General features: G+C 41.9%; 1 protein-coding gene across 1 annotated transcript; it reads left to right on the forward strand.

The window, feature by feature from the left end:
* Positions 1-546: 546 nt before the first annotated feature.
* Positions 547-27209, forward strand: lonrf1l (LON peptidase N-terminal domain and ring finger 1, like). The gene is made up of 11 exons (XM_024398461.2): positions 547-1328; positions 8987-9102; positions 17323-17445; positions 19997-20212; positions 20419-20653; positions 21178-21395; positions 21702-21823; positions 22164-22322; positions 23166-23328; positions 23767-23919; positions 25126-27209. Exons 1-11 carry the CDS (start codon positions 707-709, stop codon positions 25282-25284), a joined length of 2286 nt encoding a protein of 761 aa, XP_024254229.1. The 5' UTR covers positions 547-706; the 3' UTR covers positions 25285-27209.
* The last annotated feature ends 252 nt before the right edge of the window (positions 27210-27461 follow it).

Below are 27461 nucleotides of genomic sequence, written 5' to 3' on the forward strand. Positions count from 1 at the left end.
ACTTAAGTCATTTAATGTATGCGTTTTATTTCAATGCATGTGTAGAATGTATCTGGCATAGTTTGCCTTCCCTGTCAACTGTTTTATGCATCGGTTACTTTCACATTGATATTTGAAGTCGGCCTTGTTGTTAATTTGATGGCGCGTATTACGCATCTATTTCTTGGTGCATTGTATGCGACATTCCACAAGTAAATTAGTCAATTTATGTTGCGGTCGAGTAGCTAACGTTTTACATACCGTCCCACAGACCTTTAAACGTTATATTGAGGTGATAATTAATGGCTGGTCCATTTTAGTTTGTTTTTGCTGTTCTCCACATACCATTTTAAAGTTTACGCCACTGCATTATTTAGTGACGGCACAGCGAAAAAAGCTGTTCACGCCTCTTTTTATATTTAAATGATTTTTTTTATCTCAATGTGATACACTCTGCGTCTGCGCACTTTTCGTCAGAAGCTTTTCGTAGTTATGAAACTTCTAAACTCAGGTTTTATAATCGAGACTCATTGGCCAATCAAGGAACTGCGATTCCGGTCACGTGGTCGCATTTTTACGTAACAAACGGGTGTACACCTGTATGTTGCCAAGTCTCTACTGGCACATAAACTAGAGACACATTGTAGGCTACAGCTATGGCTAAACACAGTTTTTAAATACATTTATAATAACCGGCATACATTGTATGCCGATCATCTAGCCTACAATGTCGGTCCAACACCCCGACAGAGAGGACGACGTCGAAGGAAGAAGAGGATTCTTCATCGAACCAGAATACGACTGGGACGAGGAGCAGGATAATGTAGACCACCACACACTTATTTTACAAAAAGCTGATGCACTGGCATCAGAAAACCGTCTCAAAGAAGCCATCGATGTTTACTCGATGGCCTTGAGATATGGTTCTGTAGGGCCGGAGCAGATGAGCACTTTAGTGGATTGTATTCTGCGCAACTTCAAGAGAAAGCTGGGAAAGGATGAGGCGCCTTCGGAACGAAAGCTACATATTGTGGATAACGCCGGGGAGGAGGATGTTTTTGACTGCTCGAATTGTCACAGATTTCTAGGCGAGCCCGTGACTATCGGCTGTGGACATTCGTACTGTAAAAGATGTTTACAACATCAGCTGCTCTCCAAATGCAAGCTGTGTAGCGAGGTAGGAGGCATGCCGACGGAGCTTAAAACGAATGTGATTCTATTCGGACTTTTGGAAAAGTGGTTTCCCGAGGAGCTGAAAAGGTCTAGAGCTATTAGTGAAATTGAAGACCTGTCTCGAAGGAAACATTTCGAGGAGGCCGTATCACTAGCGACAGATATGATTGAATCTGGTGAGTGGGGGGGAGGAAAGGCTTGTGGATATCACTTCCGTTCTTTGTTTTGTATGCTATGATGAGACATTTAGGAAATATGTCAAAGCATGAAAACAAAGTTATTTTAGTCATTCCCTGTTACTGTTTCTGGTATTTATTATTAAAGAGTAGGGAAGGGGAGTTCCACTGACCATTATTGTCATGTGTTTGACTGTAGCTTTTTTGGCAGCGTTTACAGGCAGCCCAATTCTGATTTTTTTTTCATAAATATTATCTTTTGACCGATTAGATCTGAAAAATATCAGATGTGGTTGGTCAAACGACCAAATAATTGGAAAACATGAGAATTGGGCTGCCTGCGTGAACTCAGCCTTTGTGCCACTGATGTAACCCTCGTGCCACCCTGTTACAACATTTCTTAAATTGGGCATGCGCACAAGCAGCGAGTTTCATAAGGTAGGTCGTGACACAGTGGAACGTTTTGTAACTAAGTAGCGGGGGATGGGTTTGCCAAACAGTCATGTTATAACGTTTGGTCCTCTCTCAAAGTCCGAAAAAGACTAAATGTGCTGCCCAATCAAGGCATGGCTGTGCAGTTCACGTGGTGGCATTTTAAACGGGTGTATACCTGTGTGTTGCCAAATCTCTACTGGTACATAAGACACTAAAAAGTCCAAATGCAGAGAGAGTGTCAATGCAAATATTGCGAAGGCAAATAAAAAGTGACAGCACGGAAGTCTACAGTTATTGCTGTAGGCTGTGTCTAGATTCCTTCAGTAATTAGATGAGGTTAATGACACCAGACATACAATTAGTGATATTAAAAAAAAAAATACCTAAGATATTCCTGAAAGTTGTCATTCTGTCTCCTATGGGTAATACTGAGCGATTAACCAACATTTCAGTTATTTTTTGTTTTTTAAACAACTAATTGACCGACACCTGTTAAATTATCTGAATTCCATTGTTTGTTTTAAAAAAACAACTTCTGTGAGCTCAGTGCTGTTTCTTTAGAGAAATCAGATCAAGCCCAAGCTGTGCGACGTAGGCCTAGTAGGGAGTTGTAGTTTACATCATGCCAAAATGTTACATAGTTTAGTGCAGAAAACATCATAATTAACAACAAATTACCATAATCCATTGCTCGCCTACTTGTCCAGCCATTGTTTCTTCAGCTGCATTAACACAGGCAGCCCAATTCTGATATTTTCTTTCGCTAATTGTTATTTGACCAATCAGAGCAGCTCTGAAAAAGCTCTCAATGTGAAAAGATCTGATGTGATTGGTCAAAAGGCCAATTAGTGGACAAAATATCAGAATTGGACTTCCTGTGTAAACGCAGCCTTTTAGGCCTGCTATGTTAGGTTAGTGTGGGGGCAGACACAAAAGAAGACAGAAAAATGCACTATCGAGAGGGATAGAGACCAGTTGCTTCGCGAGGTATCTACCGGAAAATGAAATGAAGACTTGGAATGAAATAATAAAGTCATCAAATAAAACAAATTCAATATACACAACAACTTAAATATATTATTAAAGTAAATGTGAGTAAATGATGGTTAATAAGTAATAATCAGTAATGGGCAGTCACTAACATCATGGGACTTTTCATTTTTATTCTGTGTTACAGCATTCAACCAACATAATGCATAGAGCATTTAATGTAAAAATAAATAAATAATTGAAACCAAAATGAAAAAGCGTCATTATTTTGTAACAATCAAACCGAAACCGACCTCAAAATCTCACCTTGACAGCCATAGGCCTTGTTTGATGGTTCAGCTTATCGGAAAGCAATTTATTCCTGGAAAATAAGTCTGAAATCGATCAGATCAACAGTTACAGATACTAACCAATGTGAAGGCCTACTCAGGAATTCTAATGGCACCTATGTACTGTAGATGCGTGTTATTACATCAAGTAGTATGCTTTGCACGATAACATGCACAATAACATGCTAAATGTAGCCCCAGCATGTCAAGTAAATACTTACTTGAATGATAAGAGCAAGAACATTGAGAGAAAAATGTGTAACAATCTCTTGTATGGTTGTTGACCTCACAATTAGACCAAAATATGCAGAAGCTGTTTCTTCAGAAGACATTTATTTGCATATATATATATATATATATATATATATATATATTTAAAAAAGTAAACGCTAAAGAGTAATAAAGTCATCTGTTCTAAGCCATGCTAAACTGGTGTATGTTTATACATTTAATAAGGGGGTGTGGAGGTATAACATAAAGATGACAGATATCTGAGTCAACCCGAAGTTGTTCTTGCTGTGATGTAGTATTATAATGGAGTTCTGGGTTTTCTGGAACCCGACTTGCTGTTGCTAGAAATACGAAGATTTCTGCTCATGCAAGATCCGCTAGCCTACTTCCTGTCAGCTACTGCTCAGTCACTCTGTGACTCCGCTGTCGCTTGTACACAAAATAGTTTTAATAAACATAGTTCTTTGACTGTAAAAAAAAAAAAAAACACTATATACTATTGTAAACATAAGCACAACAGAAGCTAGAGCCTGCACAGCATATCAAACAAGCAAGACACAGACAGGCAGTCGTTACACACATTGGCTAAACTGGAAGCAGACTGCAGGCTATATGGCAGCAAAACTAAAAAGATGACATCATCACACACAACGCTAATTGTTTTTCCCCAATGCAATGTGTCGACTCCGTCTTGCTTGTGCTACGCTAATATCCATGACAACAGAATGAGACGGTTGTAATGTAGCCTTCATATATATTTTTGGAAAGTTTGTTCAAATCGCAGCTGTGCAGAAATATGAGGCAGAGACATAGCCTACATCATCATCATCATCATGTCGGATCACATTGGTTGAGGGGTAGGTAAAGAGAGAACCGCGAATGTGTGTGTAAAATAACACGTGCAGAACGGGATTTGCATCTTTAGGTTTGAGAAATACTTTCCCAGTGGGGCGGGGTGCGAAAACTCCTTATTCATAGCCTCGGCCATATTATAAGGTCACTTCCAAGACCCTTGCACCTCTGTGAAGATAACTCATCAAACTGCACAGGCTCCCCTCTCTCTTGACGTGAAACTGATCTCACTTATTAATAAATCAATATTTGAGCACTTATTGAATATAAGTGTAGCCTAAAGCTGCTTTCTTTGATTTGGGTTTAAATGAGCGCAAAAAGCATTGTTTGGTCTAGAGGTGGAAAGTTGTGCCCTTATCTTTCAACATTGTTTAATGTGGAAATGTTGGCAACTGTGAGACGTGGTAGCAAATGTAAGAGCCCATAGCCAGTGTGGCATTTTGGGTTAGCTAAGGACTTCGCTGAGGTGACTTTGGTTTTGGGGCCTAGACGTGTGACACAGTTGCAGTGCCAACGCTGGTGGCACAGTCGGTCACCACCACAGAGCAGCAAGAACCAGACAAGAGGTGCCACCGCTATGACATCACTGTATCTGTCTGAGACTTGGTGAGCTAGCCAAGCCTGAAGCACATAAGCTAATATGGAGTAATCCCCCTTCTAGTGAAGTGAATCACACAGTCGTTATCTGTCTTTTCCCCAATACAACGGAAAACCCACCGGGGTGCATCTCAATAGTCTAAAGGGGCTTAGTTTTCTTGACCTTGTCCTTCATCTGTACTGATCTACAAAGGCATGTTAGGTTAAAGCAAACCAGACAGTGTCTCCTATCCAGGGGTCTTGCTGGACAGGAGACAGGGTGGGTGAAGGAAAGGAGACCGGGAGAGGAAGCCACTTTGAACTATGGAGATGCAACCCTTGTGCGTTTTGTAGACATGTCACCTCTAGCCACAGGCTCAGAATCACAGAGGCCCATCTTGGACCACAAACCGCAAACAAGATGCCACAACGTGTGTCTCTTTTCTTGCCAGCGACGCACATGATTTTGAACATTCATCATAGAAGACCAAATAGGCCTAGTCTATGACCTTAGCTGAAAGCTGGGAAGCTTAACCTGGTCTACAGTGTTTTCCCTGTATTCATTTAGCCTCCATACAACAACAACAAAAATAACAATTATTTTTTTTATTATATATATATATATATATATATATATATATATAAACAGTATATTTAAAAAAAATCATATTTGTTTCAGAAAACAATCTTTAGGATGTTAAAACGCTTTCAGTGTAAACTTAAATGACTAAACCCACACAAAGTATGTAGAACATATAATTGACCTACATACTTGTTTTATAATGTATTCTTTGAGAATTAGAAATCACCAAATAAATGCTATGACGGAAATGTCCAAAACTTTGAATTTAGAAGTATTTTTGGCATGGCTGGATTACTGACAGGCTACGTAGTGTATAATGCCCAGGGGCCCTGATTGGGGGTCCCTGTTGATTTAAAAAATTATAATTTTTGAGCATAAGAACACAGAAATAGCCATGGCAAAATGCTTAGAATTGCAGGAAATTAGCTTTCACACTTCAGAAGTTTCTCTCATTTATAGAATTGCAGGATGCTTCTCTCTGCCGCCAATTCCGGACTGATTTAAGACCTTCCGGACCAATTTCATGCCTTGGACCATTAACTAGGACTACTGTGTCACGGTCTTCACAGGCCCCCAGTGTACGGTCTGAAGTGGGAAGTCACGAGCTCTGCTGGTTGGCTACTGCGTAGCAACCTAGTGGTGCCAAAAACCCTGGTCTGCACTAGAAAGCCTATGTAAATTAAGATAGCTAGAACAGACTCATTTATTTATTTATTTTTTAGATGCCCATTTTGGGCTCTATAATGTGTTTATTATGATCTAGTTCGATCCCCTCGGTAAACTCTTTAGAAGTTTGCTACCAATCAAGATATTTAATTAAATAGTGATTGCACCCTGATGCACGTGGTATTCACCTGGTATCCGGTATTGACGCCGACGTCATCTAGCAGCGTTGGGTTGACTCTCTCAGGTAGGATGAAAACGACTACATCGACCATCATCCTTTGCTAGTCACGGCCACTTTGACCATGATCCTAAGACATTTTTTGTTGCCATTCAGCTCCATTCAGCAATATGGGGAGCTTCACATTCAAATACATATTTCATACTTCATGCGCCATCATGAGTTTTCCGTACGAATATGTGGATGACGTACAGTTACTTCGGAAAGTATTCAGACCTCTTCACTTTTTGCACATTTTGTTACGTTACAGCCTTATTCTAAAATGGATTCACAAAGTGAAAACATGTTTTTAGACATTTTTGCTCATTTATTGAAAATAAAAAACAGAAATACCTTATTTACATAACTATTCAGACCCTTTGCTTTGAGACTCGAAATTGAGCTCACGTGATTTGGAAAAGCACAGAACTTTCTATTAGAGGTCGACCGATTAATCGGAATGGCCGATTTCAAGTTTTCATAACAATCTGAAATCTGTATTTTTGGACACCGATTTGGCCGATTAAAAAAAAAAAAAACTTTTTTGTTTTTATTTTTTAAACTAATTTATTTAATCTTTATTTAACTAGGCAAGTCGGTTAAGAACACATAGTTTTTTTCAACTACAGCCTAGGAACGGTGGGTTAACTGCCTCGTTCAGGGGCAGAACGACAGATTTTCACCTTGTCAGCTCGGGGATTCAATCTTGCAACCTTACAGTTAACTAGTCTAACGCTCTAACCACCTGCCTCTCATTAGCACTAGCATTAAACTTATCCTATAAAAAACAATCAATCAATCATAATCACTAGTTAACTACACATGGTTGATGATATTACTAGTTTATCTAGCGTGTCCTGCGTTGCATATAATCGATGTGGTGCGTATCGTTGCTACAATGTGTACCTAACCATGAACATCAATGCCTTTCTTAAAATCGATACACAGAAGTATATATTTTTAAACCTGCCATATTTAGCTAAAAGAAATCCAGGTTAGGAGGCAATATTAACCAGGTGAAATTGTGTCACTTCTTTTGAGTTCATTGCACGCAGAGTCAGTGTATATGCAACAGTTTGGGCCGCCTAATTTGCCAGAATTTTACGTAATTATGACATAACATTGAAGGTTGTGCAATGTAACAGGAATATTTAGACTAATGGATGCCATCCCGTAGATAAAATACGTAACGGTTCCATATTTCACTGAAAGAATAAACATCTTGTTTTCGAGATGATAGGTTCCCGGATTCGACCATATTAATGACCTAGGCTCGTATTCCTGTGTGTTATTATGTTATAACTAAGTCTATGATTTGATAGAGCAGTCTGACTGAGCAGTGGTAGGCAGCAGCAGGCTCGTAAGCATTCATTCAAACAGCACTTTTGTGCATTTTGCCAGCAGCTCTTCGTTGTGCATCAAGCATTGTGCTGTTTATTACTTCAAGCCTATCAACTCCCGAGATTAGGCTTGTGTAACCGATGTGAAATGGCCAGCTAGTTAGCGGGGTGCGCGCTAATAGCGTTTCAAACGTCACTCGCTCTGAGACTTGGAGTGGTTGTTCCCCTTGCTCAGCATGGGTAACGCTGCTTTGAGGGTGGCTGTTGTCGTTGTGTTCCTTGTTCGAGCCCAGGGTGGAGCGAGGAGAGGAACGGGAGCTATACTGTTACACTGGCAATACTAAAGTGCCTATAAGAACATTCAATAGTCAAAGGTTAATGAAATACAAATGGTATAGAGAGAAATAGTTATTCCTACAATAACTACAACCTAAAACTTCTTACCTGGGAATATTGAAGACTCATGTTAAAAGGAACCACCAACTTTCATATGTTCTCATATTCTGAGCAAGGAACTCAAACGTTAGCTTTTTTACATGGCACATATTGCACTTTTACTTCTTTTACTTTTGCATTATTTAAATCAAATTGAACATGTTTCATTATTTATTTCAGGCTAAATTGATTTTATTGTTGTATTATATTAAGTTAAAATAAGTGTTCATTCAGTATTGTTGTAATTGTCATTATTACAAATATAAAAAATAAAAAAATGGCTGATTAATCGCTATCAGCTTTTTTTTGGTCCTCCAATAAATCGGTATCAGTATCGGCGTTGAAAAATCATTATCGGTCGACCTCTACTTTCTATATGTCCCACAGTTGACAGTGAATGTCAGAGCAAAAACCAAGCCATGAGGTCAAAGGATTTTTCTGTAGAGCTCCGAGACAGGATTGTGTCAAGGGACAGATCTGGGGAAGGGTACCAAAACATTTCTGCAGGATCTGAATGCTTATGTAAATGCCATATTTCCGCTTTTCATTTGATTTTATAAATGACAAAAATGTCATAACCTTTTTCTGCTTTGTCATTATTATACTTTGTGTATATTGATGAGGGGGGGGGAAACAAATAATCCATTTTAGAATAAGGCTGTAAAGTAACAAAATGTGGAAAAATTGAAGGGGTCTGAATTCTTTCCGAATGCATTGTATGTGCTATCACTATCTACTGGTTTTAATGTCTATGTGTCTTCATGTCATGTGTTTGACATGGAATGTAGCCTAAGCTTTCATTCCGTCATAATTTGCTATTATGTTGAATGTATGCTTTTCTCATGACACGGATGTTTCGCCCTAGAGTTATGGTCATCTTCGGTGACAGATCAAAAAATATTTAGAAATTGGGCTTTGTCTGAAATTTAAAACTTTTCATTTTTTTTTAAATCAAATAATTTGTCTCTGCTCTCTTCCTCTTTCCTTCCCTCCTTTTTTCCCAGATCCTGGGGATGAGGCAGTGCGGTGGTCACGGGTCAAGGCCTACACCGGGCTCCAGCAGTACCGATTGGCCCTGGAGGACGCTGAACTCTGTCTTAGCTCTGCCCACTCTGCAGAGGTAGGTTACTGGATCAATGGGGCAAACTGTGTGTTGAGTTCAGTAGGCACAAGTGTAGAATAAAAATATATTTAGGAAATTAAAACAAATGTTATCGGAGGTTTTAAGTTCGCTGAGGCCTACTTCATTCACTTGTCTGCTCCCCAGCACTATCATTATCCTTAGTACTTACCAGGCACCCTGTGGCACTTTTAAACAGGAAACTAGAAGCCTATAGCTTCGGTTATATCCTCCACGCTTTTTACACCGTGTGATGCGTCATGGAGGGAAAGTGGAGGCTGATTAGTGGCTCAGTCAGGTCTAAATGTGTTAGCAGAGCCATCCTGAATACGAACCGGTAGGATATATTTAAGGATGACTTATCGCTATAAACAGCATGGTTCACTATGTCCTCTAATTCTATTTTTAAGTCTTGATAAATTATATAATATTACTGTTTAACCTTCCATACCTTTGGATTTTTTTTCTGTTATCAAATGTTGATTTGTTTTTCCTTTACGTAATTTTTTTTGATGGAGGGTTCAGAGCCTCTCATTTGGGAGTTGTGCTTTTGTTTGTTACACATTTGGTCACACTTTCTTTTCACTGTACCTTGAGCTATTTTAATGGTCCAATGCAGATGTTTTTATTTTAATACCAAATCATTTCTGGGTTAAAAATTAAGAGCATTACTGTCACTGTTTTCAATTAAAATGGGCAAAAATAATCAAAAATAGTTTCTTAGCAGCAATTTCACAAGTGAGAATTTTGCTAAGACTGTCTGGGAGTGGTCTGAGTGGGGAGGGGAAATTCTGATAACTAGCTGTTATTTGCAGAGAGGTTTGGAACTCTCCTTTCTTATAGGTCTATTAACTCATTTACAACCTGGTGATGTCACCAGGCAGGCCAAAACTCCATTCCACCAAGGCTGAAATTTCAGGTGGTCTTTTCAAACCGCTCTTACTCTCAAAGGGCAATATCATAATTTTCATAATTTGACAGTATTATTCCAACCTCATAGTGTGGAAATATACAGTGGGGTCTGAAATTTACCTCCTTGAAAAAGATGAGCAATAATGACTATAAAATAAATAATAAAAATACTTAGCTATATTGTATGCTCAAAGAAATTGGGAAATTATAATATTTTATACTAATACAATTGCTCAGAGAAAGAGATTTTGTTTAACAATATTTTTTCTCTCAAATGGTAACGGTCAAATAATCTTTAGACCGTTACCATAAATACTCTTATAAATAAAGTAGTCAAAAGTTTAGTATTTGATCCTATATTCCTAGCACGAAATGATGACATCAAGCTTGTGACTCTACAAACTCTACAAAATGTATTTGCAGTTCATTTTGGTTGTGTTTCAGATTATTTTGTGCCCATTAGAAATGAATGGTAAATAATGTATTGTGTCATTTTGGAAGGACTTTTATTGTAAATAAAAATATTATATGTTTACACTTCTACATAAATGTGGATTCTACCACGATTACGGATGACCCTGAATGAATTGTGAATAAAAATGTTTATTTATTTTGCTACGGGTGGGTGCTGCTTTGGTGACCAGTGAGCTGAGATAAGGCAGGGCTTTACCTAGCAAAGACTTATAGATGACCTGAAGCCAGTGGGTTTGGCGATGAATATGAAGCGAGGGCCAGCCAACGACAGCATACAGGTCGCAGTGGTGGGTAGTATATCGGGCTTTGGTGACAAAACGGATGGCACTGTGATACACTGCATCCAATTTGCTGAGTAGAGAGTTGGAGGCTATTTTGTAAATGACATCGCCAAAGTCAAGGATCGGTAGGATAGTCAGTTTTACGAGGGTATGTTTGGAAGCATGAGGGAAGGATCCTTTGTTGCAAAATAGGAAGCCAATTCTAGATTTAATTTTGGATTGGAGATGCTTAGTGTGAGTCTGGAATGAGAGTTTACAGTCTAACCAGACACCTAGGTATTTGTAGTTGTCCACATATTCTAAGTCAGAACCGTCCAGAGTAGTGATGTTGGACGGGCGGGCAGGTGTGGGCAGCGATCGGTTGAAGAGCATGCATTTAGTTTTACTTGCATTTAAGAGCAGTTGGTGGAGGCCACGGAAGGAGAGTTGTATGGCATTGAAGCTCGTCTGGAGGTTAGTTAACACAGTGTCCAAAGAAGGGCCAGAAGTATACAGAATGGTGTCGTCTGCGTAGAGGTGGATTAGAGAATCACCAGCAGAAAGAGTGACATCATTGATGTATACAGACAAAAGAGTCGGCCTGAGAATTGAACCCTGTGGCACCCCCATAGAGACTGCCAGAGGTCCGGACAACAGGCCCTCTGATTTAACACACAGAACTCTATCTGAGAAGTAGTTGGTGAACCAGGCGAGGCAGTCATTTGAGAAGCCAGGCTATTGAGTCTGCCGACAAGGATGCAGTGATTGACAGAGTCAAAAGCCTTGGCCAGGACAATGAAGAAGGCTGCACAGTACTGTCCTCTATCGATGGCGGTTATGATATAGTTTAGGACCTTGAGCGTGGCTGAGGTGCACCCATGACCAGCTCGGACACCAGATTGCATAGTGGAGAAGGTATGATGGGATTCGAAATGGTCGGAGATCTGTTTGTTAACTTGGCTTTCGAAGACTTTGGAAAGGCAGGGTAGGATAGATATAGTTCTGTAACAGTTTGGGTCTAGAGTGTCTCCCCCTTTGAAGAGTGGGATGACCGTGGCTGCTTTCCAATCTTTAGGGATCTCAGAAAATGTGAAAGAATGGTTGAACAGGCTAGTAATAGGGGTTGCAACAATTGTGGTGGATAATTTTAGAAAGAAAGGTTCCAGATTGTCTAGCCCAGCTGATTTGTAGGGGTCCAGATTTTTCAGCTCTTTCAGAACATCAGCTATCTGGATTTGAGTGAAGGAGAAATGGGGGAGGCTTGGGCAAGTTGCTGTTGGGGGTGCAGAGCTGTTGACCGGGGTAGGGGTAGCCAGGTGGAAAGCATGGACATTCATAGAAGAATGGTTATTGAAATGATGAGTGAGAAAGTTGCAGAGGGTCAAAGATCATACCCCCAAGACATGCTAATCCCCGCGGTTATTCTTAATAGTGAGAGGTTAGTTGAAGAAGTGGAAATATATAGTTGGGGATAAACATAAAGGCCCGAGCTAGGAGCCACATAGGGTACAGCTTTTGTTTCAAAGTGTATTTCCCATAACTGCTGATTTAGTTGGTAATGTGTAGTTTAGCAAACTAGGCTACTCAGCACGAGTCATGCCTCTCTTAGAGAGAAGACAAACTGGTTCAGTACCCCAAGGGGTTAGGAATTTTTGCATTGTATGTTAATCCTATTCAGTGAAGCCTGGCAACTGAATTGATGTTGAGTGATCCAGGTGTTGTTGGCACTGCATTGTGTTCTAACTAGGGCCCCTTCTCCTGATGAACACTTCCTGTTGAACGAGGAAGAGCTTGGTTTGTTGTTTTGAAAAGATTGTTGTTTTTAAAGTGTATTGGAAAGTTTCTTAGTAGCTAACTAACTTTTTACTTTGGATCCCGCGACGCATTTGGCATCAGTTGCTGGGACTGCTACTCTCTGTCCAGTGATCCTGCCGACCAGTGATCCTGCCAAGGCCGAGTCTGAGGAGCTATTTGGCGTAGCTGCCTTTCAAGCTAGTGGGGTTTCTTGAGGGCTAGAACACAGCCCGTGTCCCAGTTTGCCATTGTGCCTGGGACCTCGGATTGTCCCGGGGTTTGTGGCTGTCGATCCCTGATGCTTGTTGTGTTCGATCTTCCCCGTGACCTGCCCTGTCTGGAACTGTGAGGATTAGCAGCGTAATCTACGCTGTTAGCTACCATGACAAAGACCAAAGCCAGCGGGAATACCGCTGAGGACAGTGGTGTCTCTCTATCACAGGTGAAGGGTCTTTTAAACAAACAAAAATGGTTCTACAAGCAGTTACAGCAACAAAAAAATAGCTTCAAGTGTTTTGTCTAAATACTGGTCGATTCAACAAATAAAATAATGGACGACCTGACCAGAGAGGTCCAGGACCTGAAGAAAAGTTTGCAGTTCTCCCAGGGTCAGCTCGATGAGGTGAAACAGGAGAACGGCAAGATGACGGCAATCTGTAAGTCATTGAGAGAGGACATCAGTTCTGTGTGTGAATCCATGATAACAATGACGGAGAAATCTCAGAGGGATAATCTCGAGGGACAATCAAGGTGGAACAACATAGTTGTGGACGGAATTGAAGAATCCCCACATGAGACCTGGATGGAATCTGAAGACAAAGTGAGGGAAATGATCTCTGAGAAATTGAAGATGGCCCACCGGAAGATTGAGGTGGAGCACCCCCACAGGACTGGAAAACCCACCACCGGCCCTGGTGACAAGCCCATGCCGATAGTGGTCAAATTCCTGAGGTTCAAGCACAAGGTAGCTGTTCTGGGAAGAGCCAATAACTTGAGAGGAATGTATATCTTCCTCAATGAGGACTATCCTGAAGCTGTTCTCCAGAAAAGGAACAAACTTATCCCAGCCATGAAAGCTGCCAGCGCACGTGAGGACATTGCTTACATCTGCTATGACAGGCTCATTGTCCACCCTCCCTGGAAGGCATGAGAGAGCCAAGCCTATGAGTTTGCAGCTTCAAACCCTCAGCACACACACACACCAATTGATTAATGGAGTGCTGAATGTATATATTCATTCTCTTGTTTTGTTTGCTCTCTTCCATATTATGTCTATCTCTGATAAGCTATCCAGGAAAGGGATGACAATAGCCCATATTAATATATGTAGCCTTAGAAATAAGATTCATGAAATCAATAACTTGCTAACATCAGCCAGCATTCCTATATTAGCCATTTCTGAGACTCACGTAGATACTTCATTTGATGATACAGCAGTAGCAATACAAGGATATAACATCAATAGAAGAGACATTTATGGGGGAGGTTTTGCTCTATATATTCAGATCCATATCCCTGTAATGCTTTGAGAAGATCTTATGTCAAGTGTTATTGAAGTGTTGTGGTTGCAGGTTCACTTGGCACATCAAAAACCTTTTGTTGCTGTAGGCCACCAAGTTCTAACAGTCAGTATCTAAATAATATGTGTGAAATGCTTGATAGTGTATGTGATGTAAACCGAGAGGTCTACTTTCTTGGGGACCTTAATAAGTACCGTTTTTCATCAAGATGTCTACTTAAGAGGAAGCTTCTCACTGTAACCAGTGCCTGTAATCTGGTTCAGGTTGTTAATCAACCTACCAGGGTGTTTACAAACACTACAGGGACAAGATCATCCACATGTATCGATCACATTTTTACTAATACTGTAGAACTTTGTTCTAAAGCTGTATCCATACCCATTGGATGCAGTGATCACAATATAGTGGCTATATCCAGGAAAGCCAAAGTTCCAAAAGCTGGGCCTAAAATAGTGTATAAGAGATCATACAAAAGGTTTTTCTGTGACTCTTATGTGGATGATGTTAAAAATATTTGGAGGTCTGATGTGATTAATAAGGAGCATCCAGACACGGCACTTGATGGATTTATGAAATTGCTTCTTCCAATTATTGATAAACGTGCACCTGTTAAGAAACTGACTGTTAGAACTGTTAAGGCTCCATGGATTGATGAGGAATGGAAAATCTGTATGATTGAAAGAAATGTGGCAAAATGAGTGGCTAATAAGTCTGGCCAAACATCTGACTTACTGCAAATTGATAAATTATGTGACTAAACTCAACAAAAACAAGAAACTGTTATGAAGTCAAGATCAATGATATAAAGAATGATGGAAAAAAAACCTTGGAGTACTTAAAATGAAATTATGGGCAGAAAGGCAAATTCAACTCCATCTTTTATTGAATCAGATGGCATATTCATCACAAAACCATTTGATGTTGCCAATTATTTTAATGATTACTTCATTGGTAAGGTGGGCACACTTAGGCAGGAAATGCCAACAATGAACAGTGAGCCACCGTATTCATGCATAAAAAAAACAAATAATGAAAGAAAAGCATTGTAAGTTCGAATTTTGTAAAGTTAGTGTGGGAGAGGTGGGAAAATGATTGTTATTGATCAATAATGATCAACCTCCTGCCATTGACAACTTAGATGGAAAGCTACTGAGGATGGTAGCTGACTCTATAGCCACTCCTGTCTGTCATATCTTTCATATGAGCCTAGAGGAAAATATTTGTCTTCAGGCCTGGAGTAATTCTCCTAATCAAGAGGCCTTTACTGGTTCTATGCTGTCAGCTTTTTACTTATTAATTAATTGATTTTATTTATTTAACCTTTATTAAACTAGGCAAGTCAGTTAAGAACAAATTCTTATTTACAATGATGGCCTACCAAAAGGCCTCCTGTGGGGATGGGGGCTGGGATTAAAAATAAAAAAAATAAAAAAATATAGGACAAAACACATATCATGAAAAGAGAAACAACACTACATAAAGAAAGACCTAAAACGACAACATAGCATGGCAGCAACACAACATGACAACAACATGGTAGCAACATGACAGCAGCACAACATGGTAGCTACACAACTCTTAGCATAACATGGCAGCAGCACAACGCTTAGAAATCTGTTGGGAAAAAATTACCAAATGTTTTTTTTAAATTAACAAAAGACTTTCAGCATGCTTATAGAGAAGGGTACTCAACATGTACTGCACTGACACAATTGACTGATGACTGGTTGAAAGAAATTGATAATAAGAAGATTGTGGGAGCTGTACTGTTAGATTTCAGTGCGGCTTTTGATATTATTGACCAAACTGATGCGTTACGGCTTTTCAACCTGCCATATCATGGATTCAGAGCTATCTATCTATAGAACTCAAAGGGTTTTCTTTAATGGAAGCTTCTCTAATGTCAAATATGTAAAGTGTGGTGTACCGTAGGGCAGCTCTCTAGGCCCTCTACTCTTTTCTATTTTTACCAATGACCTGCCACTGGCATTAAACAAAGCCTGTGTGTCCATGTATGCTGATGATTCCACCATATACACAACAGCAATCACAGCTAACGAAGTCACTGAAACCCTTAACAAAGAGTTGCAGTCTGTTTTGGAATGGGTGGCCAGTAATAAACTGGACCTGAACATCTCTAAAAGTAAGAGCATTGTATTCGGTACAAATCATTCCCTAAGGTCTAGACCTCAGCTGAATCTGGTAATGAATGGTGTGGCTGTTGAACGAGTTGAGGAGACTAAGTTACTTTGTGTTACCTTAGATTGTGAACTGTCATGGTCAAAGCATAGAGATTGAATGGTTGTAAAGATGGGGAAAGGTCTATCTGTAATAAAGAGACGCTCTGCTTTTTTGACACCACATTTCAAAAAAGCAAGTCCTTCAGGCTCTAGTTTTATCTTATCTTGATCATTGTCCAGTCGTGTGGTTGAGTGCTGCAAGGAAAGACCTAGTTAAGCTGCAGCTGGTCCAGAACAGAACGGCACGTCTGGCTCTTCATTGTCATCAGAGGGATGATATAAATACTATGCACGCCAGTCTCTCTTGGCTAAGAGTTGAGGAGAGACTGACTGCATCACTTCTTCTTTTTATAAGAAAAATTAATGTGTTGAAAATCCCAAATTGTTTGCACAGTCACCTTACACTCAGCTCGGACACACACACTTACCCCACCAGACATGCAACCAGAACAAATTCAAGAAAGCGTACAGTATTATATTGAACCCCATTATTGCATGGAACTCCGTACCATCTCATAATGCTCAAATGAACAGCAAACCTGGTTTTTTTTAAAACAGATAAAGCAACACCTCACGGCACAAACCCTATTTGACCTGGATAGTTTGTGTGTGTGTGTGTGTATTGATATTGTGCCTTTTTGATAAAAATGTTTTTGACTTAGTTCTGTCCTTAAGCTGTTCTTGTCTATAATGTTCTGTATAATGTCATGTTTAGTGTTTTGTGTGGACCCAAGGAAGAGTAGCTGCTGCTTTTGCAACAGTTAATGGGGATCCTAGTAAAATACCAAATTCTCTCTCTCTCGTCTCTCTCTCTCTCTCATTTCTCTCTCTCTCTCTTGTCTCTCTCTCTCTCTCTCTCTCTCTCGTCTCTCTACCATTCTCTATAGCGGTTCACCCTCTGGCTGTCGTTCAATTACAGTATTGTCCAGTTGAAATGTAGCGACATAACCTATCTCCCAGAGTCTCCACTTTGAAGTCTTACACTCATTATAACCCCGTCCCTCTCTCTCTCTCTCCCAGGGTTTCTACTGGAAGGCCAAGGTGCTCCAGGACATGGGCCAGGTGGATGACTCGCTGCAGGTTTTCCTCCACTGTCTGGCCCTGGACGAGGACTTCACCCTGGCAAAACGAGAGGTGGAAATGGTGAGAGAAGGAGTTGGGAGGCAGAGTGATGTTGTTGTTGAACTAATTTGCTTTGGAAATGATGGTTAAGTCCCCTTATTCTTCCTGGAAGCTTTGGGACTTGCCATGAGTGAAAGGAGATATTGTATCTTCTCAGTGTCTTTCTTTTCTTTGTGAAGAGTTTGCTCTGTTGAGCCAAACTTCTATGTGTATCAATGATAGACCCCCATCACAAATGGCAGTGCCTAAGTTTATAAACTAGAATAAATATATATTTAAAAAATGTTTATCTCTAGGAGCGTTTGAAGTTTAGACCCCGTAGCGCCATAGTTTGTTTCATAAGAAGCCATTTGCCCTCTGAGTACCCCCTTTTGTCTTACTTAAGCCATGCGTTTCCCGGGTACAGCTTTTCTTACCATCCATGAAAAGGAACACTGTGTGCCTTCCTTTGCTGATGGCCTTGCATCGGCTAGCGAGGTTATTACCCGTAGCATGGGCCTAATGGAATCAAGCCCTTAGGCGATTGCGTGAGAGATGGAACATATCGGGCTGACAGCGGCCTTAATAACAAAATCACATTATTTATAGAGAAGCGTCTGTTTTTGCGGGTGACGGAAAATGTAATGACTATGATGCACTGTGAGTTTTGCTTCCATGATGACTTAGTAAAGGTTCAGAGGGCAGTAAAGCGTGTTTCTTGTTTTTTGTGGACACCCTGTTGAAAAAGAGTTGGAATGGGCATAGTTAGGCCTATCCATCGCTTTGCTTCTCTTTTTGGTTACACTTTATTCTCCTATTACCACTTGTATCTGTTTGGTATGTGCTATAAAAGTACTTGGTAACAGTTGGGACTTTACGTAATTTGTTACAATTGAAGCGCCATGACGAAGAAGTGAAGTCTTGGGTAGTAATTAATGGTAATATATTCACTAATTAACGTGGTGTCTCAGTTAAAATAAAGCGTTACCACATCCCGACTTAGACGCCCATGTTTTTGAAGCTGTGTTTTTCATGCAATTTCTGTAATCAACTGACACAAGTTTACTTTCAAGTGAGTCGGCCCTCCTGTAATGACATAAACCGCCATCTTCATCCCAAATGGCACCCTATTCCCTATACAGGACATTACTTTTGACCAGAGGTCTACGTCGTGCGCTATGTAGGGAATAGGGTGTAACTTGGGACTGAGATGAAGTGCTGTTACGTAAGTCCGAGACACTGTGGACCGGTGTCCGATCTCAATCGCTGACGGGGTTTCCGATGTGAAATGTCAGGGGGGCCCTGATGGAGTGTCAGCGGGGGGCTGGTGGAGTGTCAGGGGGCCCTGGTGGAGTGTCGGGGGGCCCCTGGTGGAGTGTCAGCGGGGGGCCTGGTGGAGTGTCGGGGGGGGGGACCCTGGTGGAGTGAGAAAGTAGGCCTGTGTAACTTTGATTGTGTTGTTGACGTGCGGATTTGCGTCCTTGTTTCCCTCTTTAGGAAGAGCTTTGTCTGGCTGAGTTGTTGCATGCAAATGGCTTCTCTTTCCACTCAAGATGGGTATCGTCTGAAACCTGCTCTCGCGGTTTGATTGAAAAGAGCTATGTTGGATTGTCTGTTTGGTGTTTGTGCCTGTGTGCCTAAGCAAAGGTGTGTTTGTGTTTTCTTTAACTCCTCTAATACGGGGAGTAGCCTATCTCATGAGGTGCTAAAAAAATGGGGCTTAATACATCTCCTTTTTAAATGCTGATGTAAACACAAATTCCCCATCTTGTGATCCTGGATCCCAGGTTAGCAGATACAAAAGTTGGCCGTTTTGTGTGTCTGGGAGTAACGGGGGAATGGATGACGATTAGATAGATTTTAAAGCGATTGGAACGGGGCCCGGGGGTTCGTCAGCATCTAATAACATGTAATGGACTGAGAGAGTGAAAGAACACAGGTGGAACACAGAATAGGAGGAGAATAACATTGAGATATATATATATATATAGGACGAGAGGGATTGGGTGGAGGTAGAGTGACAGAGTGCAGATTTAACCTTTTTTTGTTTGTTTTTGATGTCAATCATGTTATTGTGAAGCCAAAGGCAAATTTCCACATTGTCTGGACAAGTAGTTTTTTTTTTCTACGTCTAAACCCACGTTGGTGCCAGTGGTCACTCCCAGTCTTGGCCAGCCACTTTACTGCATTGCGGGCTAGTCGGAGGGACACATGCTTGGCATAGCCTAGCCTAGCCCCCCCTCGGCTTCAAGACCTTAAACTTAGCCTCTAACTACATCTCTGTCTGACTGGAGAGGGCATTCCTAGATAGAGAATGACCCTTGCCTCACATCTTGTGTCCCCCTGCTCTGTACTGTGTAGTGTCCGTGTGAATCTGTCAGGATGTTGTGTTACTTTGTTATATTATTATTGTATTATTACCTTCTTCTTGAACTTGGCTTCTAATCCACTATTTTGGGGGATTTTCTTTATACGCTGTTCATGTGAATCGTGTTATAAGCTCCTTTGTGATTTAGGCTCCGATTCCTCCATATTTGTCCGATTTCTCTATCCAGTTGCACTGCTCCGATGACTAACGCAATGTGTACCACAGATACTGTGCGACCTGCTGTCTCCGGCCGGCAAGAACGTGAAGGTGGGCCTGAGGGAGACGGCGCAGAGCACATCGCCTCACCTGCGTAGTAAAACTGTGGTGGCGGACGCCCAGGCCAGAGCCCAACCGCATCAGGCCGAAGCCGAACACCCTGCCCTGCACCAAGTCCAGGCTCGCACTTCCTTGGCACACCCCAGCCCCGTCGCACAACACGAGGTACGCTAACTGGCGTGCTTGATACAGCCCTGAATCACTAGGGCGGTCTTAAATGTTTCCAAAGTCGATTATGTTTTGATATTTGTTTGGTGTTTTGTTCATTTTAAAATGCATCAACAATGTCGAACACTCCTTTTAACTTTTTTTTTTAACTCTCTCTCTTTCTTTCTCACACTTCTCTTCCCCCCTCCTCTCTTTCCGTCCAGAAACCGGGTCGCTCCGGGAGCCTGGAGCGTTCGGGCCTCAGCCGCGGTCACTCGACGCAAGCCCACGGGCCAGGCCTGGGTCTGGGCAGCTTGGATGAGGGTCTGAAACGTGTCTGCTCTGCACCCCAGCTGGGGGACCAGGAGAAAGGCGTGCTGCTGAAGAGGAAGCTGTCGGCCTCCGAGGGCGGACCCCACGTCGTCTACAGCCACGGGAGCAAGCATAAGAAACAAGGAGGTGGGAATCAAGACCGCTGCTAGTATGTCGTAATTAGAAAGGGAATAGTTAAGCTCAGGGATATTCAACCGCGGGCAGTTTTTTCCTTTAGCAGATGGTCTGGGGAACGGAACATAATTACTAATAATTTGTAGACTGCATATTGACCTCAAGAAGCCTGAACAGATATAATATCTGAATGAAACATGATCATTTCAAACCTTGCTTCCATTTGTATATGATCAGATAACTTTGGGGGGTGGAATAAAACCACCCACGGGCCAAATTCAGCCTGCTGGCCACCTGTTGGGGAACCCTGGTTTAGCTTGAGTGCTGGCTCTTTACATTGTTTTTAAATTGGATTCTTCCTGGGTTATAGCAACTAAAATATGCACGCCGTGTATATCAATGGCATAGCCGGAACCGCCACAGTGTCAATTAGCAGCGGTCCCATTAGCCACTGCCAGGTACCTTTGATGTGTCTGTTTGCATGCGTACTTTGGGTGTGTGAAGTGCTTGACGTTCTCCTGCTGTTTCCTCTGTAGGGGCCTGTGGTGTTTCGAGCCAGGGAGCCTCAGCGCGCGCTCACAGAGTCGTACCCAGGAACCTACTGGACCCCAACGACCTGGAGTGTTCCCTCTGCATTAGATTGTTCTACGAACCGGTGACCACGCCGTGCGGTCACACCTTCTGTAAAAACTGCCTGGAGCGCTGTCTGGACCACACACCCCAGTGCCCCCTCTGCAAGGAGAGCCTCAAAGAGGTAAGAGGAGACCACCACCAACGACCACTCAGCGCCTGCTTTTCTTAGAACTGGAAGGGAGTCCTTACTTTCACTAAGGTTACGTCTCAAATGGCATCCTGTTCCCTATATGGGGCACTACTTTTGATTGGCCCTGGTCAAAAGTAGTGCACTAAATAGGGAACATGATGCCATTTGGGACGGTCCCTAAGACAATTAACTTGGGGAAGACCTCTTCTTAAAGGCCATGTCCTCAAAAAGGAAGCTTAACCTTAATCTTCTTTCCTTCCTCCTCTCTCGCTCTCTCTCTTTCTTCTCCCCCCCCAGTACCTAGCAGCCAGGAAGTACACAGTCACCAGTGTGCTGGACCGAGTGATAAAGCAGTACCTGTCTGAGGAGCAGTCGGAACGGCAGAAGACTCACCTGGAGGAGACCAAAGAGCTCGCAGAGTGAGTTGTGCTCCTTACATGGAATTCTGACATAGAATTAACCTAGAATGTCCATTCTGGTAATTGTATTGCTATGGCTTCCGGCTTCTCTCTGAACCCTTTTCTCTCTTTCTCCCTGGTTGTCCTACTTTAAAAAGTAAATAAATGAATACAGCAGAGATCATGCAAAACACACACAGCAGACAGGTTCACCTAATGTTAGCACTGACTGTTAGATGGAATTCTATTTATATAGATTTTTGACTTCGTCTTTGGAATGCACGTCACCCTTGAATCACTTTGACTTGTGAGAGATGCTCGAGTGTCTCAGCATCATCTAACTCTCTCTCTCCCTCCGCAGCCTGACGAAGAATGTCCCCATCTTTGTGTGCACCATGGCCTACCCGACCGTGCCTTGCCCCCTGCACGTCTTCGAACCGCGCTACCGCCTCATGATCCGCCGCTGCATGGAGACCGGCACGCGGCAGTTTGGGATGTGCATCAACGACACTCAGAAGGGGTATGAACGGTGGCGCCCGATACAAGCACCTGCTGACGTAGGGCAAGCGCACGCACACATTGACACGTAGACACTCACTCAAATGCGCACGCACGCACACACACACACACACACACACACACACACACACACACACCATTCTGATGCGCACTAATGCGTCACCTTCTGTCACCTCACCCTGGACAACAGTTAAAAGGCGAGAGGGATGGGGCGGGGCCTGCAGATTTATGAAAATACTAGCTAATAGGATTTTGACTGAAATCAAATCCTCAAATCAAATCCAACTTTGAAGCCTCCTCCTGATGGAAAAAGACAATTGAAAACATTTGAATGAGATTTAAGCATGTCTATATGCTAATATTTCTGTGTTTCAAGATGCCTTAGCCTACTGTACCTTCTCTCAAATGAGTTGAAGGCCGACGTTTGACTTGACTATGCAACGGCCCTGTGTAAGTTCACTTAAACGAAATAGGCCACTGACAAATCACTGCAATCGGCTGCTTACAATGAGCCAGTACCTTTTCACAATGCTTTGATTGGCTGTCTGATTTGACTATGCAGCGACCATGTGCAATATATTTGTGGTCCTCTTCAGCTCAGTTGGTGGAGCGTGGCGCTTGCAATGTCAGGATAGTTGGTTCGATCCCTGGGACCACCCTTACGTAAAATGTATTTCCTTTCATGATTAAGTCGCTTTGTACAAAAGCGTGTAATTATGTGTAATTTATGTATGCAACTTTATTTTAGCAATATCGATAGACCAATATAGACCATTGGCAAATCACCTCAAAATGACTTTTATGATTTTACAACAAAGTAAAGTTCAGAATATTCCCGTTTCAGATTTGTGGAGTACGGCTGCATGCTGATCATCCGGAGCGTCCACTTCCTCCCAGACGGGCGTTCCGTGGTGGACACCATCGGAGGGAAGAGGTTCCGGGTGCTGACCCGCGGGATGAAGGACGGGTACTGCATCGCCGACATCAAGTACCTGGAGGATACCAGGGTAAGAACCCATGTTCTCTTACCTGAAAATACTGGTTCGGATAAAAAAAAAAAAAATTTATGGAGAGTTTTTTTTTGTAACGAAAGGATCACAAAATAATCCTCTATTATACAATAAAAAGCACAAATAGAGACAAAATGATATTGAAATCCATTTTCCATAGGTGTGAATAGCTTGATAATAACTCCCACTCGCAAGTTTAGCACAGCTTGAATTAGCCTAATCTTTTAATTTGAATAATCCACTTTTCATTTCATCATTCACCCTTTGATTTAGAAGGCCTCCTGTAAAAACAAAATTGTATTTTAGTTTATCAGAGGCCATTTGTCCATGGATTATGGTAGTGTGGTGTTTTGGTGAATCCTACACTGCAATCTATGCTTTCAAACCTAATGTCCCTATTGTATGGTTAAAATGAGTTGATTGATTGATTGACAGGTGAGCGACGACGAGGAGCTGGCACAGCTGCAGCAGCTGCACGACGCCGTTTACGAACAAGCGCGCACCTGGTTCCAGAACCTCAAGAACCGCTTCCGCAACCAGATCCTTCAGCACTTTGGCGCCATGCCCGAGAGAGAGCCCGACATCCAGGTCAGAGCTAAGACACAAACCGCATCCTATCATATAGTGTTCCCCCTCTCCTTTAGGGCTCACTATAGCAAAAATGTTTTGCAACAGAGCATGAACGTGATTGTTTCTTATTGGACAAGTTCAGTTAGTCCCTCCCCGTTTCAGGGCTTTCTTCCATTTGGTCCTTAAATTAATACGACCCAGGTTTACAAAACAGGAAGTAGCTCCGTTAATGCCGGGTTAGAGAATGGTGTGGAGTGTCGCTCCCATAGAAACAGAATCTCTTTCTATGGTTTCTCCACTGATCTAGAATAGATCATTGTGGGTAATTCTTAACTAATCCTCTGGAGGAAGGTGTCAACCCCTTATCCTCTACACTTACGTCACAGACACACACAGATATACAATTGGAGGCGCAATATCCAATGGAGGCATAGCATTTTTCATGGAACATTTGGAATGGCACAGTTATATAATTGGGATAATGTGTGGCTGGACCCTGGCTATATATGGAGATACTAGGATTAATGATGAGTGTCTGGGGATGAACCATAGTTAAGAATAGATTACATTTCCGCTGCGTGTGTGTGTGTTTCTATTAAGAAATGTTTTGTCATACCTGTGTTATATGGTCTAATATACCACGGCTTTCAGCCAATCAGCATTCAGGGCCCGAACCACCCAGTTTATAATAAACAACATGTAACTCTGACACAGCAACATCCAATAAACATCCAACATCCAATAAATGGCAGATTAGGTTCAGATTAGCTGCTTAAGATGCAAGCTAATTCACCACATCAGTCATTTTCTGAGATTCTTGGCTCAGTTATAGAACAGCCTATTTAAGATACCGACTCTCGAAATGAGCTACTACATCTTGTAAATCTAAAGTGTCTCCATTATATCTGTCTGATGTAAGGCATGTACTGAACTGCGTCTGACTAGCTAGCCTCTACTTTCAAGTTCCTTATAGATCTGAAATGATTGGATAGGAGTATCCAATATGGCAATTATTCCACCTAGTCTTTCACAGATGTCACGATAGTGTTTAAATCTATGCAATCACATTTGTTTGTTCTGTGACCCCTTAAAGCCTTTTGATTTTGTTGGTGGCCCAGCAACAACAACAAAAAACAATCGCCCACAAGCCATTGTCTGTCCATTGTTTTGGGTGAGTGATATCATGTTTCTGGTCAGTGATTTTCCTTTCCTCCTCTCTTCCAGGCGACACCCAACGGTCCGGCTTGCTGCTGGTGGCTGCTGGCCGTGCTGCCCATCGACCCTCGCTACCAACTGTCGGTGCTTTCCATGACCACGCTGCGCGAACGCCTGGTCAAGATCCAGCACATCCTCTCCTACCTGCAGAGCATCCCCAACGAGTAGAAGAGTAGAGTTCCACCCGACCACCGCTACTTCTTACATCCTGGTTCCGCGACCGTGTACCTCCATACCACATCTAACAACACAGACTCCCACGACTCCATACATCGGATGTCGCTACTTATTACTGCTGAGGCATCCCCCACAAGACATCCGTGAGACATCTGGACAGTGAGACGTCAATGAGACATCTCCCTGAGAAGACAGAGTCACACAACACTTCTACGACACCAGCAAGATCCCAGTCACATAAGTAGCTAGCTTTAGCAACACGACAGCTAGCTTTAGCAGCACGACAGCTATCACACACCAGCTAGGTTCATCAGCGAGAATCCACAGACGGCTGAGAAATCAGCCGAATTCTAAGAATTGGTCTTATCTCTTGTAATGACGCTTTCTCTCTCCGTCTCTCTCTCTCTCTCTCCACCCTCCAGGGGCGTTATTGTCTCTGGTTTTTGGTAGGCTGAGATAGATGTCTCTCTCTTTCTCTCTCTCTGTGATGTTGGCCACTGTCAGCTTGGTTACTAGAGAGAGAAATTGGTGAAGGAGATGTCTCCGTTGTGTTGTCTTGTCTACTCAAGACGACCCAAGCAGCCTCTCTATTCGGTCACTGTTGAAGGGTAGAATGGATGGGGCGGGTGGATGTGTGTTTGTTTCTATGGGTGGACGGTGCTTCTGTGCAAATCCCAAATGCTGAAATTGAGTCTGTCGGAGGGGGGGGGGTAACATATGGAGGGAGGGGGTACTAGAATTGTTTGTGTGCTACAAAGCCCAACAAGTGGGATGGTGCAGCCTTATAATTACACTGAAAACAAAAAAGTGTGAATCTTACTCTTCCAGTCATTAAGCCCCTCTGTCACTTCTCTCTGTCGACTAAACGCACAACTTCCTTCACCGCTGCCACCTGGCGGTGGTGGACCCTGGTGAAAAAGAGAGCTTCCCCCCTTTTTTTATTAATGTCTCCCAATTTTTTTACTTTGACACAAATGTTTTGTTTTCTTCCAACACTTCAGAAAGAAAACCCTTGTGGCAGCCATTTTGTCCAGTCTGTAGTATAGCTACAGATGTTGGACTGTGGTCTCGCGACGCTCCCAAGTTCTGTTCTCTTTAACAGTTTTTTTTCATGGCTGAAAACAAAGCGCAACTAAAAAAAAAATCCAGACTTCCGATATACATTAATTACTCTGTAATTTGTTTTTGTTTCTCAGTGGATACGAACCTCTTGAATCCCGATTAGCTTATAGGAAGCGTCATTGATTTTGCATTGGGGATGTTTCCCATTCCGAGTTATCGATTCTTGAGAGAAACATCAAAAGTCATCCATGTGACTCGAGTGTTGTATTTCCTATCTCTCTTCTAAGCCAAACCTTTCAACTTCCTGTTTAAATTCAATGTTTAACTGAAGCCATTTTTAAGGACAGATATATAAATATATATTTTGACAGTATGTTTGTATGTACAAAATCACAAAAGGGGAAACTTGCAATATTGTGACACAGTGAAAAGGAAAAAAACACTAAACAATGACCTGCATTCAGCACTGCAAGGGTTTAAGGTCACCCTGTTGTCAAGTAAAAAGCAGTCACCTGCCTTTTGTAAAAAAAAAAAAGGACTAATATAGGTGAATATATCGGGGGTGGTCGATTTCAGACAAATTTTTGCCTTATACCATTTTAGCGTTTTGCTTTGAATGGCACAATGCGACGGCTTGGTTAGCGTTCCTTCTGACGCACTAGTAATTGTGATATTTGTGTTAATTATTTGTCATTTCTTTAGCCGCGTCATGGCCGAATCATTCACAATGTGTATAATGTATGTCAATTGCAGGCTTTGTTTCGTTTAAACCATTTTGTTTTTGGACAGATCATGCTTTCTCTCAAATGTTTAAATTATCAATTTTCAATAATAAATGAACTCATTTTTTTCAACTCGAAGCCTCAAGTGGTATTATGTTAACGTATGGAGTAAATCTAACCCATGAATGTAACCCATTGTCAATGTAACCATCCCGATCCCAGTGTTATGCATTGGGTGTTCGTTACGTCATCAGGAAACGCTTGCAACATTCAGGACATTCTGTTCAATTGGTTGTTCAGAATGCTTCCACAAGGTGGCGACATAGCTCTTTACATAGCAGTGGTGAGTCAATGCAACACTCGTCTTGTTTCATAACTCATCCT

Source organism: Oncorhynchus tshawytscha, linkage group LG34 (assembly GCF_018296145.1).
Source record: "Oncorhynchus tshawytscha isolate Ot180627B linkage group LG34, Otsh_v2.0, whole genome shotgun sequence".
Taxonomy (NCBI): domain Eukaryota; kingdom Metazoa; phylum Chordata; class Actinopteri; order Salmoniformes; family Salmonidae; genus Oncorhynchus; species Oncorhynchus tshawytscha.

Excerpts from the sequence above, each read along its gene's own strand:
- lonrf1l (XM_024398461.2), top strand. The coding sequence starts at position 707 with ATGTCGGTCCAACACCCCGACAGAGAGGACGACGTCGAAGGAAGAAGA. Across the intron at positions 9,103-17,322 it reads GCTCTGCCCACTCTGCAGAG|GGTTTCTACTGGAAGGCCAA; the intron begins GTAGGTTACTGG and ends TCTCTCTCCCAG. Across the intron at positions 23,329-23,766 it reads AGTACCTGGAGGATACCAGG|GTGAGCGACGACGAGGAGCT; the intron begins GTAAGAACCCAT and ends ATTGATTGACAG.